Source organism: Ovis canadensis, chromosome 11 (genome assembly GCF_042477335.2).
Source record: "Ovis canadensis isolate MfBH-ARS-UI-01 breed Bighorn chromosome 11, ARS-UI_OviCan_v2, whole genome shotgun sequence".
Classification (NCBI taxonomy): Eukaryota; Metazoa; Chordata; class Mammalia; order Artiodactyla; family Bovidae; genus Ovis; species Ovis canadensis.
Window position 1 is genome coordinate 43,851,425 of NC_091255.1, and position 15,439 is coordinate 43,866,863.

The window sequence follows — 15,439 nt, forward strand, 5'->3', positions numbered from 1 at the left end:
ACTTAGATTGCTGCTGTGTCCTATCTATGGTCCTAGTGCAGCTGTGATCATAGAGCTGCAGGCGTCTTTTCAAATTTTGGTTTTCTTCATATCCACACCCAGGTGTGGGATTGCTGGATCCTATGGTATGTCTATGTTTAGTTTTTTAGAAGAACCTTCATACTCTTTGCCCAATGGGTGTACCAATTTACACTTCCATCAAGAGTGCAGGGGAGTTCCCTTCTCTCCGCATCCTCTGCAACATGTATTGTTGGAGAGTCTCTGAGATGGCCATTCTGACTGGGGTGGGGTGATAGTTCACTGGACTTTTGATTTGCCTTCCTCCAACCATTAGTGATGCTGAGCATCTTTTCAAGTGCTTAGTGGCCATGTGTATGCCTTCTTGAAATGTCCATTGAGATCTTTGGCCCATTTCCTATTGGGTATTTTTGTTTTATTTTTGATATTGAGCTGCTTGAGCTGTTTGTATGGTTTGGAGATGAATTCTATGTGGGGATCTTTGTTTGAAATATTTTTTTCCTATCCTGAGTGTTGTCTTTTTCTTTCATTTAGGGTTTCCTTTGCTATGAAAATGCTGCTAAGGTTAATTACATCCCCTTGGCTTCTTATTTTTCATTACTCTAAGATGTGGATCCAAGAATAACTTGCTGCTATTTACAACAAAGCGCTTACTGTCTATACTTTCCTCAAGGGTTTGAGAGAGTCCATCTTCACATTGAGATCTGTAAATTACTTGGACTTTATTTTTGTGTATGGTGTTAGGGAGTGAGAAATGGAATATTTTCTATGGTATCAGTAAACAAGAATGTCATAGTCATCAGCAATTGCAGCCCTCCACTGTGAGCTGGTGAGCCCTCAGGGAACTCAGGAATAAGAATATCTGCTCTCTAGCAGCCATCAGACTACAGCCATTCCCTAAGGTGAGCCCTGAGGAAAGGAAACTCAGGATTCGAAAACAGGACACTGGCCCCAGACAGGTGAGGCGCATATGAACCGATTTCAGTGAGCCCTGACTCGTGCATCTCGCCATACACAGAAAAGCACTACATTCCTTCACTCGGGATATCTGGTTTTAACAATAATCTTTTGATATTCAGACTACCTGCCCTTTCTTACAAAATTGTATGTAACCTGACTCCTCCCCTCACCTCCTCAAAGCAGGTCTTGAGATGGTGTCACCTACGCATGAAGTCCTGAAAATTCCTACTGAATAAAACATAATCCTCATCTTTTAGGTTGTGAATATTTTTTAAGTCAACAGGAGGTACTGTAATTTCATTCCCATTTTCAATGTTTAAGGAACCTCCACACTGTCTCCATGGGCTTCCCAGGTGGCGCAAATGGTAAAGAGCCTGCCTGCCAACACAGGAAACATAAGAGACCTGGGTCTGATCCCTGTGTGGGGAAAATAGCCTGGAGGAGGGCATGGCAACCCACTCCAGTATTCTTGCCTGGAGAATCCCATGGGCAGAGAAGCCTGGCGGGCTACAGTCCTCAGGGTTGAAGAGTCAGAAACGACTGAAGTGACTTAGCAGCAGGCACACTGTTTCCTTACTGGCTGTTCCCAACTGACACTCCAGTATCGACGGAGGAGGGTTCTAATTTGTCCACACTCTCTCCAGCCTTGGTTCTTTGTAGAGTGTTTGACAACGGCCATTCTGACCGGTGTGAGGTAATACCTCATTGTAGTTTTGATTTGGATTTCTCTAATAGTTAGCAAGATTGCCGGGAGAAATATCAGTAACCTCAGATATGCAGATGGCACCACCCTTATGGCAGAAAGTGAAGAGGAACTAAAAAGCCTCCCTTGATGAAAGTGAAAGAGGAGAGTGAAAAAGTTGGCTTAAAGCTCAACATTCAGAAAACTAAGATCATGGCATCTGGTCCCATCACTTCATGGGAAATGGATGAGGAAACAGTGGAAACAGTGCCAGACTTTATTTTTTGGGGCTCCACAATCACTGTAGATGGTGACTGCAGCCATGAAATTAAAAGACACTTACTCTTTGGAAGGAAAGTTATGACCAACCTAGACAGCATATTCAAAAGCAGAGACATTACTTTGCCAACAAAGGTCCATCTAGTCAAGGCTATGGTTTTTCCAGTGGTCATGTATGGATGTGAGAGTTGGACTGTGAAGAAAGCTGAGTGCCGAAGAACTGATGCTTTTGAACTGTGGTGTTGGAGAAGACTCTTCAGAGTCCCTTGGACTCCAAGGAGATCCAACCAGTCCATCGTAAAGGAGATCAGTCCTGGGTGTTCATTGGAAGGACTGATGCTAAAGCTGAAATTCCAATACTTTGGCCACCTCATGCGAAGAGTTGACTCATTGGAAAAGACTGATGCTGGGAAGGATTGGGGGCAGGAGAAGGGGACGATAGAGGATGAGATGGCTGGATGGCTTCACCGACTCGATGGACATGAGTTTGGGTAATCTCTGGGAGTTGGTGATGGACAGGGAGGCCTGGCGTGCTGTGACTCATGGGGCCACAAAGAGTCAGACACGACTGAGCGACTGAACTGAATAGTTAGCAAGGTTGGCATTATTTCCTATTTTTTTTTAAAGGGTACGAGTGAACCACCTTGCAATTGACTCTTGAACGTCTGTTCTGTGTTTTGATGACCACTCCTGGAACATTTCTTGAAGGCAGGTGTTGTTTACTCAGAATCCCATGGGCCTTCTGAATATTAAGTGCCCATCAGCACAGTTTTCGATGTTATGGAAAATGGCCACAAGGCAGCAGCATTTCTTCATGACCCTTTGCTTTCTTTCTGTGCAATTTCATTTTGATCTCATATTGAAATAGTTGGTTTCCAATGTTGTGTTTGTATAGTGTACAGGAACTTAATTCAGTCATGCATAAATGTATACGTATTTTTTCAGGTTCTTTTACTGGTTTACATAAGATCCCAAAAAGTACTAAGCAAAAGTTGGAGAAGAGAATAATAATGCAGCAAGAGGTGGTGGAGGTGTTGGAAAGCAATGCAAAATCCAAGAAATGTAACCCTGTAGAAGCAGGGCTCTACAAATTGAAAGCATGGAAACTGGATTCCAGAATTCTTTACGGTGGGCCGATTTTGCCTGAGAAACCGCCAGAGAAGCCACTCACTATGCCTATTGGCTTTGAATTTGAAACAGAGAAAAGAATCAAACAGCAAAAAGCAAAGAAGGTACTGGGGGATAAACACTTTATACGAAGCCTTGCCCTTATTGTATCTTGTTAGGTGCTGTGGGTGTTCCCGAAAGAAAGAAACTCCACTCACTGTCCCAGGACTCCTGCCTTTGTTCGGAAGAAGAGAACCCCAAACCCCCCATGAGGATGAGGAGCAGCCAAGATAGGAGCCCATGATAAGAGCCCACAACGGGGTATTTTTAGGCCTCAAATCCCGGTGAGGAGAACTGTGGAAATATGCCCTTTCTCTTTTGATTCAAAAGTCACTTAGAGAAGAAAATAAAACCGTTGCAGGAAGGGGGACCCCTTCCAGGGCCCCAAACTGGGCTCTTGTCTAACACTTGGAAATGAGTTGTCCAAGGAGACACATGTGCTGACAAAGGCAGAGATTTTATTGGGAAAGGGCACCCGGGTGGAGAGCAGCAGGGTAAGGGAACCCAGAACTGCTCTGTCATGTGGCTTGCAGTCTCGGGTTTTATGGTGATGTGACTAGTTTCCGGGTTGTCTTTAGCCAATCATTCAGACTCAGAGTCCTTCCTGGTGGTGCACGCCTTGTTCAGCCAAGACAGATGCCAGAGAGGATTCTGGGAGGTGGTCGGACATGTGGTGTCTCCTTTTGACCTTTCCTGAACTCTTCCGGTTGGTGGAGGCTTAGTTCTGTGTTCTTTAGCAGGACCTCCCGTCATAAAACAGCTCATGCAAATGGTTACTATGGTGCCTGGCCAGGGTGGGCAGTTCCAGTCAGTGTGCTTCCCCTAACAAAACAACCTCAGAAAGGAGAGGTGCCCAAGTTCTAGGTGCTTCCTTCACCTCATTTTACTACCATTAACCTGCAGAACATGAAGAACACAACTCAGCCTGAGCCTTCTGCTTGGAGCCTGGCAGATGTGTCTGAAGGCACAGACGGGTTCTCTCTGTGCCCCGATGACAAAGAAGGTTCCTCCTGGTGTGATCAAAAGAGCAGCTCTGGGTCCCGGACGGCATCTGCTGCTGAGTCTACTGGTGGAGTTGGCTGGAGCTCTTGGGTGGTACCCACACAGTCAAGGGCTGCTCACTTACAGTAATTTCTGTTTATATCCCTCTCCTAAGTCAGACTATATAGTTGATTAATTTGTAACTTATTTAAAAGTATATATATATTTTACTTTTATCTTTTTAACATTTAAAAATAAAGATACATGATTTATAGTTTATGTCTGATACTTTCCTCTTCTCTGTGCATAATGAATTTAGAATTAAAGAGCCCTTTGCCACGAGGGAGGAGACTTGTTAATCACTTGACGAGGAAGAGACTTGACTGAGGGGTCCCTGACCAGAGGCTGTCTGCTGGCTTTGGAGGAGCTGCTGTTCAGGCACCTTCTTCCCTTGTTGGTGCTGACGATGAAGGAACACTGAGCAGGACATGTTATAAGTCCTCCAGAGACCTGGACTGGAACCAATGTTTGTCTTACTTAAAAAAGGCAGGTCCACACTCAACGGTGATTCTTAGCATTTACCTGTCATCAGTACTGTAAGTGTTCCTTTCCTCCATGTCTTCTCCCACTGAGGATGGCCTTTCAAAAAGGCGCAGTGTTCCCTCATTGTGGTTTTGATTTGCACATCTCTAACAAGTTGTGATGTGCAGCACATTTTGACGGGCTTTGATGTTAACTAGTGTGTGTGGAATTGATCATGGTAATTTTCTTCTTCACGGTCTGCTCAGTTTTTAATTATTTTCAATTAGTTACCCATGGAAAATTTTAAAGTGCCAATATAATTTAAAGCCCAGCAATCCTTGTGAATATGAAGTGCTCATAAGTGCTGTAGTGAAATAGTTTTCTTTCTCTTTTGCCTTTTGAGTCCTAATCTACTTTAACTGTTTCTGATCTACTTTGCCAAGTAAGATCCATCCAGTCTAAGCTATGCTTTTTCCAGTGGTCATGTATGGATATGAGAGTTGGACTATAAAGAAAGCTGAGTGCCAAAGAATTGATGCTTTTGAACTGTGGTGTTGAAGAAGCCTCTTTGAGAGTCCCTTGGACTGCAAGGAGATCAAACCAGTCAATCCTAACGGAAATCAGTCCTAAATATTCATTGGAAGGACTGATGCTGAAGCTGAAACTTCAATACTCTGGCCACCTGATGCGAAGAACTGACTCATTCATTGGAAAAGACCCTGATACTGGGAAAGACTGAAGGCAGCAGGAGAACGGGACAACAGAGGATGAGATGGTTGGATGGCATCACCAACTCAATGGACATGAGTTTGAGCAAGCTACAGGAGTTGTTAAAGGACAGGGAAGCCTAGCATGCTGCAGTCCATGGGGTCACAAAGAGTCGGACACGACTGAGTGACTGAACTGAACTGACTGATCCTGGGAAAGGGAGAAATACTAATCAGGGTTAACTGTGAAATACAAGACTATTTACCTATGTTATTTTTGGCTATAGACAGGTGTGTTCAATGTCTCAGGTCCAGTCTTAAAAGAAATGCCCCCAAATTAGCGTGTGTGTGTGTGTGTGTGTGTGTGTGTGTGTGTGTAGAGAAGGAAGAACCACATATACTTAGTTTCAAACAAAAGTTACTGTGAGTTTATTAAAACATTCCTAATAACAAAAAAAGCACATCTGACTCAATATATCATTATCTATATACTATCACACATTCTGGAAAGTCTCTGAGATTTCAGGATGGGTTTTTCCTGTGGCTCAACTGGATCTGAGGAAAGAACAGAAGAAATTATACACTTGACTTACAGCCACTGGTCGTCAACAAACAGCAGGCACTGGCAGTGCGGTCTGAAGAGGCACGATAACTGGACTGTTTTCTCCGCCTGGTTAGTGTTCTGCTCAAAATTCTGCTACCTTCAAAAATTCCTTCCCCTAATTAAGTCTATATGCACTTCCAGAGTTTCTCCTCAACATTTATGAATCTCAGAGAAGATCAAATTACTCAACCGTGATGAACAGGTCAACTGCAAAGTTTAATGTCAGAATGACCACCATATCTCAGGTGAAAATCAAGCCATGGGAAGAAAATAATGTCCTACTGTTTTAAATATCAAGCAGCAATTGGAGGAAGGCAAAAACCTTGTATCTTGAAGTCAAAAAGTACAAACTTGGAGTTATAAGATAAATTTGTACTAGGGATGTGGTATACAATATGATAAATACAACGAACACTGCCACACATTATATACGGAAGTTGTTAAGAGAGAAAATCCTAGGACTTCTCACCACAAAGAACGGAGTTTTTATCTATTTCTTTCATTTCGTATCTATATGAGATGATGGATGCTCATTAAAAGTTACTGCAGTAATCATTTCATGATATATGTATGTCAAATCATTATGCAGGACACCTGAAACTTACACAGTGCTATATGCCAATTATATCTCAATAAAACTGGAAGAAAAAGAATATATACACCATATGTATATGTATTTTTTTTCTTTATGGTGCATACCATATATATATGGTGTATATGTGTATATGTATATATACACGCATGTGCCAAATACATATATTACATATGGCAGCAAAACTAACTAGCTATAAGGCAAGCTACTTATAAACTCTCAAGAAACACACAAAATGAAAGGGCTTGAGCTTATGGAAACTGTAATTATATATGAAGATACTTACCTCTCTCGGTTAAGTCTCTTCTGCTTTGCAAATTATATACTCAGTAATTATAATTTTGATGACTATTTATGGACATAGTATTAAAAATCTTCCCTCAGAAGAACACAGCCAGATTGCTGTGATTTGGGAGAAGAAATTCCCAAGGAAAAGTTCAAGTCCAACTTCCTGATCTATGTCCTTCCCACTCCCTTAACTGAAGATACAGCAACTCAGAGGCAAAGAAACAAAGATCAGCTAATATGGTCCCTCTGCCAACTGACAGCAATGGGTATAACCTTAAAACTTTGTAGAATGAAAAGACAAAAAAAAAAGAAAGCTTTTCTTACTTTGAATAATCTTTTTAAAAGTCTGGGTAATGATGCAACCTGAAAAAAGTAAAAGACAAATTATCAAAACAATTTTTGATTACCCTCGGTATTGTCAATCAGATCACAGCATGGCACTTAGGAAGACTTCAGGTGTGGAAATGTAATCACAATCACTCTCACTAGGCAGCTACGTTAAGACTCCTCAAGTTGATATTCTGAAGGATCCTAACGCTAATACCTCAGATTTTAGATACAAGCCATCAGCTTGCTCCAGAGCATTAAAGCAGAATCTGTGAAATGCCTAATCAGCCACTTCCAGCAGAAATGCTGTCACTGCAAACCACATGCTAGAAGCAGTCTCACTAGAGATCAATGCTCTGGTGAAAATTCTAATGGGCTTAGGGGCTTAAGAAAAGAAAAAAATCCGTTATAATAAATTACAGCTCTGGAAGAGAATTTTGAAGCACAAATATCTGCATCCTTTTATAAAATCCAAACTGAAAGAATCACTCCAAAAATGACTCCAAGAATAATGAAGTTATCAATTTTCCTAGCACCATCCACCCACTTTTCTTTCGAAGTAAGTAAAACTATAAGCATATTATTGTTTGCTACATTCTCTTTTCACAACTATCTCCTCAAAACCAATTTGTACTCCTCCTCTTCTTTACTCCAGATTTCAGTTTCTTTGAAAGCAGGCTTTCCCTGAAGCATACAAACATGAACACAGGGTTCTATCCAACATTCATTGCCAGCACATGGGAGCAAGGAAAGGGGGCTATGACTTAAGTCAGCTTTTCCCTCCAAGAGTCACCTTGTCACCAGCATCTTCTTCTAAAAACAATGTAATTAGATTTTATTTGTTTTTGCTTTATAGCCAAGTAAACTGAGTGCAGAAAAGAACCTGGACAGAGCATAAACTTTTGGTATCTTTGTAGTTAATATCCATATTTACAGCTTACAGCTGCCAGAAAAGAAACAAATACCTCTTTGAAAAATATCACTTAAATCTAGTGGAATAAACAGAGCATAGTCAAGTCAACAAAGGCTAATCTAAAAACGTAAGGCACCAAGAAAGTGGCAGTATTATTAAAGGGGCAATTTTTCCTCAATTTAACATTTTCAAAACACAGCATCACACTCCTTCTCCAAAAATTCCAAGTAAATTTTTTGCTAGTGACATTTTATGGTAGAAAATGTACATTTTGTTAGATGTGAAGATAATAACACCTACCTATACATCAGGGCCTTCCCTTTTTCATTCCCCAAGGCAAAATACCCACTTCTGGGAGAAAAATCCATGGTATGAATAAGAGAAATATTCTTCTTCTTAACAACTGGGAAGTTTGAAAATACTGTAAAGGAAGGAAGGTGGACCTGCAGGAAACAATAAAAAGCTTTTAAACTAAAACAACTGGGAGCTCATCTTAGATTTTAGTCTTCAGTCTATCATTTTGCTAGAACAAAAGTTCGTTTTGATTGTAACACACATCAAGTACAGTTCCCTTAACACTGCAAAGTGTTCCAAAATTAAAATTTGATTTTCAGTATGCTATTAACTGAGAAGAAAGGGACGGAAGAGAGAAAAGTGCTTTCTTGATGCTTCGTTATTAATAAACTGCAGCATCTAGCATGGTGCCTAGGAGGATCAAACAAAGAAGTGAATGAATGAAGTGAAAAGTCAGCGGTGGTGGTTTATTCATTAAGTCGTGTCTGACTCTCGTGACCCCATGGACTGTAGCTTGCCAGGCTCCTCTGTCCTTGGGGTTCTCCAGGCAAGAATACTGGAGCGGGTTGCCATTTCCTTCTCCAAGGGGTCTTCCTGACCCAGGAACTGCACCAGGGTCTCCTGCACTGCAGGCAGTTTCCTTACTGACTGAGCCGCCAGGGGAGCCTGAAACGCCAGCAGCAGAACCCATGAATGTCCTAACATAGTAACTACAGTGAAGAATACTGAAGTCTGAGTACAAGGAACAGCACACTACGAAGAGCCTGAAGCCAAGACAAAATCATACCAAATTTTCCAGGATCATACGACTGCCTACTTTCACTTTTATTTCTCAACAATGTGGTGTTGAGAATCCCTCCTCGAGAGGCTAAACCATGAAAACCTGGTTCAAGTGAAACTGTCTTCTGACTGAGAAACAGTCCAAAGCTCACCTCAAGGCCAGGGCTCTTTCTCCAGAAAAGTCTGCTCAGCGGGGAAATGAGCCCAAATCCAAGCTAGGCAAGACAAGTCCTCATCCAATTTGTGGATAAATAAAATCCAAGCAAGGAAGCCATTACCTTAAGCAGACTAGGATTTTAACATCTCTCGCACATTCTCTAGCTCTTCCAAGAAACATAGCACCTTCATACTCACAGAATTCTTATTCAGCTATTAATCACGGCAGTCCACCATCCTTCAGTTTTAGGTCAGACTTTAAACCAGCCAATCAAGGGGACTTTCACAGACAGGTACCAGGTAAAACTGTTAGATACATCTGTCTATTACACAAGTTTCATTCAGTCCCTAGGCCCTACTACCCTGGTAAATGCCATAAAGTCAAGAAAGTAAAGTTTACAGTGAGTGACTCTCCAGACCATTTTCAATTATTCTCCTCCGGGAAGCAGATTCTGCCTGCACAGCCTGTCATCAATGCAAAGGCTAATGAGAAGTGCTCTTTGACACATTAAGGCAAAGACGCTGACAAAAATTGGAGTATAAGACACTAAGCAATTTTTTAAAGTTCAATTTTACCTTTTGTGTATTTGTCTAGCTAAATAAACAGAACTCTGTTACCAAAATTATCAGAAATACTACAGTAAATACAAAGTTTATGATGTAAATGGAGTCCCTTTAAATGCACCCTGTGCAACAAATAACCTACATAAACATACATAGTGGCCAGAGCTTCACACGACAAGCTGACATGTTCTGACGGAGGATAAATACCAATTTATCAACAATTTTAAATTTTATCTCCCCTAATGACTTGAATATCAAGGAGCAAAAAACAGGTTTACGCCTTCCTAAAAGACTCAGCTATCTACTTGCAAGAGCCCCAGTTTAGGGAGTGCCTAGTAGTCCAGTGGCTAAGACTCCTTGCTCCAAATACAGGGGGCCTAGGTTCGGTCCCTGGACAGGGAACTAGATCCCATGTGCCACAACTAAAAGATCTTGCATGCCACAATGAAGATCAAAGATCCCCTGAGCTGCAACTAAGACCCAGTGCAGCCAAACAAATAAATATTGAAAAAACAGTTCCCCAGAGATAACACTGAATTAGTACATCTTCCCTCAGACCAATGACCCCCACCTGGTTAGATCTCAGCTGTTCTCTAATCTCTCTTTATGACCCTTGTATTAAAAGCTGTAATTGAACTAATAAGAAGTCCCATAAAAACACAGCTTCTTTAATTCATAAAGTTCCCTTTATCTCCAACACAATTTCTGTATTACATTTAAGCGTCCAGTTATCAAAATTCAACAAAAGCTCTCTCATCCTTAATTTAATAACTAAGGAGTCCCACAACTCCTACAACATCCAAGATTGAAGATGCAGTAACCATTTAACTTCTGAGTCTCTTAATGGTGCTATGACTTAGAATTATATTCACTGCTGGAATAACAGCACTGTTTGGATCACTATAGGAGACTGCATCTAATAACACTGACACTGTTTCACAGAGGCATTATACCTGGCTTATTTCCATTAGACATTACAGTTGAAAGTTGTTAGAAAGTGTTAGTCACTGTCATCTCTGACTCTGTAACTCCATGTACTGTAACCCGCCAGGCTCCTCTGTCCATGGAATTCTCCAGGCAAGAATACTGGAGTGTGCAGACATTCCCTTCTCCAGGGGATTTTCCTGACCCAGGGATTGAACCTGGGTCTCCTGCACTGCAGGCAGACTCTTTTACTATCTAAGCCATCAGGGAAGCTGTCTGGTATTATAGCTGACTACCATTTAAAAAATGGGAGGTGGCTGACACTAATGAATTCCTCATGTGATTTTACTACAGTGAAAAAAGGTAAATGCTGCTATGATCACTGAAGCAAACTAGACAGAACTATAAGGCGTTTTGTAGAATATATTATGTCAAGAAAAACAGATCCCATGGTTTTCTAACACAATTTAGTATCATTAAAATGACAAAAGATTGATTTGTGCTAGTCTACCACTTCCATTACAGGAGTGGGGATTTTAAAGCTGACTTGAATTAGAAACCTCTCATTTATCAAATGATTCATTCAACAGAGGCAATAAAACCCAATGATATATTTTCCACATCTTTCCAGCAGAACTCTTTCTTTCCTCAAAGAAAATCTTAATGCAGAATGTCAATATATATATCACAAGTAACACTAAAGCTGCTCTATATAATACAGGGAGGAGCTTAGCCTCCTACTTGCCATCTGAAGTCCTGTACACATTCTAGGGCTCTGAAAAATTTACTTAGAAAACTAAAAGCTAGAAAGAATATGGAATCTAGCATCACATTTCACTGGTCTTTAGTAGCTGTTGACTTTGGGTAAGCTAATCCTCTGAGGACTATCACTTGGCTCAAAATTTTTTGTAAAATTCTTTATAAATCTCTGTAAACTATACACTATTAAAGCTGATGAAGTATGCAAGGTTTATTTGCTGAGTATAAGTAAGATAAAAATAATCTCTGTAACGTGTTTACAATCTGGTAGTATACACATAAACAGCACAATGCAATGCTGCTTTTCAAGGTTCTCTGTATACCTGGGCATCTATATACCTGGCTTATCGCAAGAAACTGATTCTGCCTGAAGCGCAGGCAACTTCACGAGGTAGAGTGACATTTAAGCTGAGCTCTGATGCTGGGCCAAAAAAAAAAAAAAGAGCCAACATTGGCCTGAGGCTGTTTTCCTTAGAAAGGCCCGCTTACAAGTGGCCCTTAGATGCTGTCTGGGAATTTGACTGGCATATAGGTCCCTACACAGATGGGACCCTTCTCCTAAATGATAAGGATGGCTCATGAGTCCATGCTCAGTTCCCTCAGTTATGTCCAACTCTATGTGAATCCATGGACTGTACCCACCAGGATCCTCTGTCCGTGGAATTTTCCAGGCAAGAATACTGGAGTGGGTTGTCATTTCGTACTCGAGGATCTTCAATGTGGTTTATGTTGAACACTTGACTTTACTTCTGGGAACCTTTACTTTGGGTACCTCCTACGTAGAGGGTACCTACATGATCAACCCCCAATAAAAACCTTGGTCACTGAGTCTATGATGAGCTTCTCTGGTAGAAAACATTTAACACATGTTGCCACAACGTGTTACTCGAGAAATTAAACATGTCCTATGTGATCTGCCTTAAGAGAGGACTTCTGAAGCCAGTGCCTGGTTTCCTCCAGGCTTCACCCCATACACCTTTTTCTTTATCCTTTGTATCTTTTCTCTGTAATAATTCTTAGCCATGAATATGACCATATTCTGAGTCCTTGAGTCCTTGTATTTACTATATTCTTCCATGTGGCGCAATGGCACAAGAATCCACCTTTCAATGCAGGAGAAACAAGCAATGCAGGTTTGATCCCTGGGTTGGGAAGATCCCCTGGAATAGGAAATGGCAGTATGCCTGCCTGGAAAATTCAATGGACAGAGGAGTCTGGTGGGCTTCAGCCCATGGGATTGCAAAGAGTCGGACGAAACTGAGCAACTGAATGCTCAGCACTCACCAAACCTGGGGGAGTTCCTGGGAACCCCTGGTACAGAGCTATCTTCACAAGTACTATTCAGCTATTTAAACTGCAATCTTTTTACATGATTAATGTCCAAGCTCAATTTCTTTTCAAAATTTAAGAACTGCCTCCACTCTATTATGACACCAGGTCTTATAAAGGTAAATTAAGAAAACCAGAGAGGGATGAAGTATTTCCTTACATCTTCCTTCATGTATATAATGAAAGTAACTTCTGAAAATAAAGACCACCCCTTAAGAAATGTTAGGAAAGGACAGCACAGCTTTCCCAAAAGAACTGAAATAATACAAATTTGGTGGCTACTGTATATCATTTCTATAATCACACCTAAAAGCTACAATCTAGCAGTTTTTACAACAAAAGAGGCTACTCTTTTTAAAATAATTCAACTCTTTCCTTATTATCTTTCCATGTTTTCAACTTAAAATTTTAAAATCATCAATGCTAAAAGGAAAGGGTAAAGAAACATTACCAGTCTGACTGCTTCTTTCATGTTTGCTGAAGCAATTGCCAAGATTTCTGTAGTAGGATTGAAGGTCAGAGAAGTAACACCTGTAACCAAGTTCATTACTGCTTTTATTGGCTTTGGGTTCGTTTCCTGGAGACAAGAATCTTGATTGTATATGTTTACCACTCCACAATTAGAACTGCAAAGAGAAAAATGAATGAATTAAAGATTAAAAAGAAGCAAAAGGATTTTCACAATCCAAGTGAATTAAGATATAACACCCCACCGCCCCAAAACTAATATTTTTAGAAACTGTATCATGTTACACAGGGACTATGGGCTGGAGTGTTCATCCCAAGGCAAAAACCATAGTCTATCAGTTTTACTGTAGTCTTACCAAAATCTTGTTAATGCTGGGAGCCTTTAAATTACTAGTGTAGCTAGAAATTCCAAGGAAGTGTAGGATCTTCATTATTCATTCCTTCAATAAATATTTACTGAACTTCAACTTTGTGACAGGCACTGTTTAAGTGCCTGGGATGCAAAGACAGACAACAGAGGCTAAGAGGGCCACTCTCACGGTATTTATGGACAACCTAACATTCTAATAAGCGAATGAGCACCATCTTTCCCCTGTTCAGATCTCCTCCTTTCTTTTTTTATTCTATTCTATTTATGAGAACATCCAAAACAGTGCTGTACAACAGCTGTAATAGCAAGTACCTCAGTTTTTTGGTCCATAAGAATACCACAGTCAACCATTAACGGAAGTGATCATCCATTCCAAGTTTACTGAAATACTTACCAACAATGAATTATACCCAATATTCATAAAATGTAAATCTTAATGACGAACAGAATCATTCACAGACAAGTGTCAGTAAACATTTTTGACCTCAATCTTCAGACCACCTAATGTTACAGGCATCATGTATAAGGAATAGCTGTCGTTCATGGATACTTAATTACCAAATGCAATATAAACTTGAAAGTTGCAAGAAATTAATGCTCAAACTAACAAGGGTGACACATTAAGTGTTCTCATTCCTACACTCAACATCCTCACTGATTCACTTAATACTTACTGCCTACAGTGAAACAGGCACAATGCATACACAAGACAAATTTAGTTCACACACAAGACTCCACAGTTTGAAATTACAGCCAACTCACAAACAGTATGTTAGATTTAGTGTTTTAAAGTCTTCAAACTACTTATATTTACCGTTACTGATGTATATTTCATATACATTAATTAAAAAGCCCTTAATTTAAGTACAGCCAACTCTTATGTAGTCCCTATTAACCACTCAGGAGAAACAATATATATCCTGGGTTTAGAAAATTTTGCTGTGGACTGAACATTTGTGTCCCACTAAAATGGTTTTTCCAGTAGTCATGTATGGATGTGAGAGTTGGACTATAAAGGAAGCTGAGTGCAGTCTATTGGGTTGCAGAGTCAGACATGACTAAGTGATTGAACTGAACTGAATGGCAGTTCTATTTTCAATTCTACAAGCAATCTCCACACTGTTCTCCATAGTGGTTGCACTAGTTTGCATTCTCACCAACAATGTAACCCGGTTCCCTTTTCTCCACACCCTTTCCAGCATTTATTGTTTGTAGACTCTATGATAGCAGCCATTCTGACCGGCGTGAGATGGTAACCTCATTGTGGTTTTGATTTGCATTTCTCTAATAAGTGATGTTCAGCATTTTTTTCATGTGTTTGTTAGCCATCTGTATGTCTTCTTTGGAGAAATGTCTGTTTAGTTCTTTGATCCACTTCTTGATTAGGTCATTTATTTTCGTGATATTGAGCTGCATGAGCCGTTTGTACATTTTTGAGGTTCTTTGTCAGTTGCTTCGTTTGCTTATATTTTCTCCTACTCTGAAGGTTGTCTTTTCACCTTGTTTATAGTTTCTTTCATTGCGCAAAAGCTTTTAAATTAGATCCCGTTTATTTTTGCTGTTATTTCTTTTACTCTGGGAGGTGGGTCATACAGGGTCCTGCTGTGATTTATGTCACAGAGCGTTTTGCCTATGTTTTCCTCAAGCAGTTTTATAGTTTCTGGTCTTAAATTTAGGTATTTAATCCACTTTGAGTTCATTTTTGTGTAAGGTGTTAGGAAGTGTTCTAATTTTTTTCTTTTATATGTAGCTGTC

General features: G+C 40.3%; 1 protein-coding gene across 1 annotated transcript in view; it reads right to left on the minus strand.

Moving 5' to 3' along the window:
• Positions 1-5,721: 5,721 nt before the first annotated feature.
• The window catches only part of UTP18 (UTP18 small subunit processome component), a 55,728-nt gene continuing 46,010 nt past the window's right edge, over positions 5,722-15,439 (minus strand). Inside the window, exons 11-14 of the mRNA XM_069603646.1 lie at positions 13,298-13,472; positions 8,341-8,483; positions 7,125-7,163; positions 5,722-5,871 (exon numbers count right to left, since the gene is read on the minus strand). Of these exons, the coding sequence (XP_069459747.1) occupies positions 7,139-7,163; positions 8,341-8,483; positions 13,298-13,472 (343 nt within the window). The 3' untranslated portion in view covers positions 5,722-5,871; positions 7,125-7,138. The remainder of the gene's footprint in view (positions 5,872-7,124; positions 7,164-8,340; positions 8,484-13,297; positions 13,473-15,439) is intronic.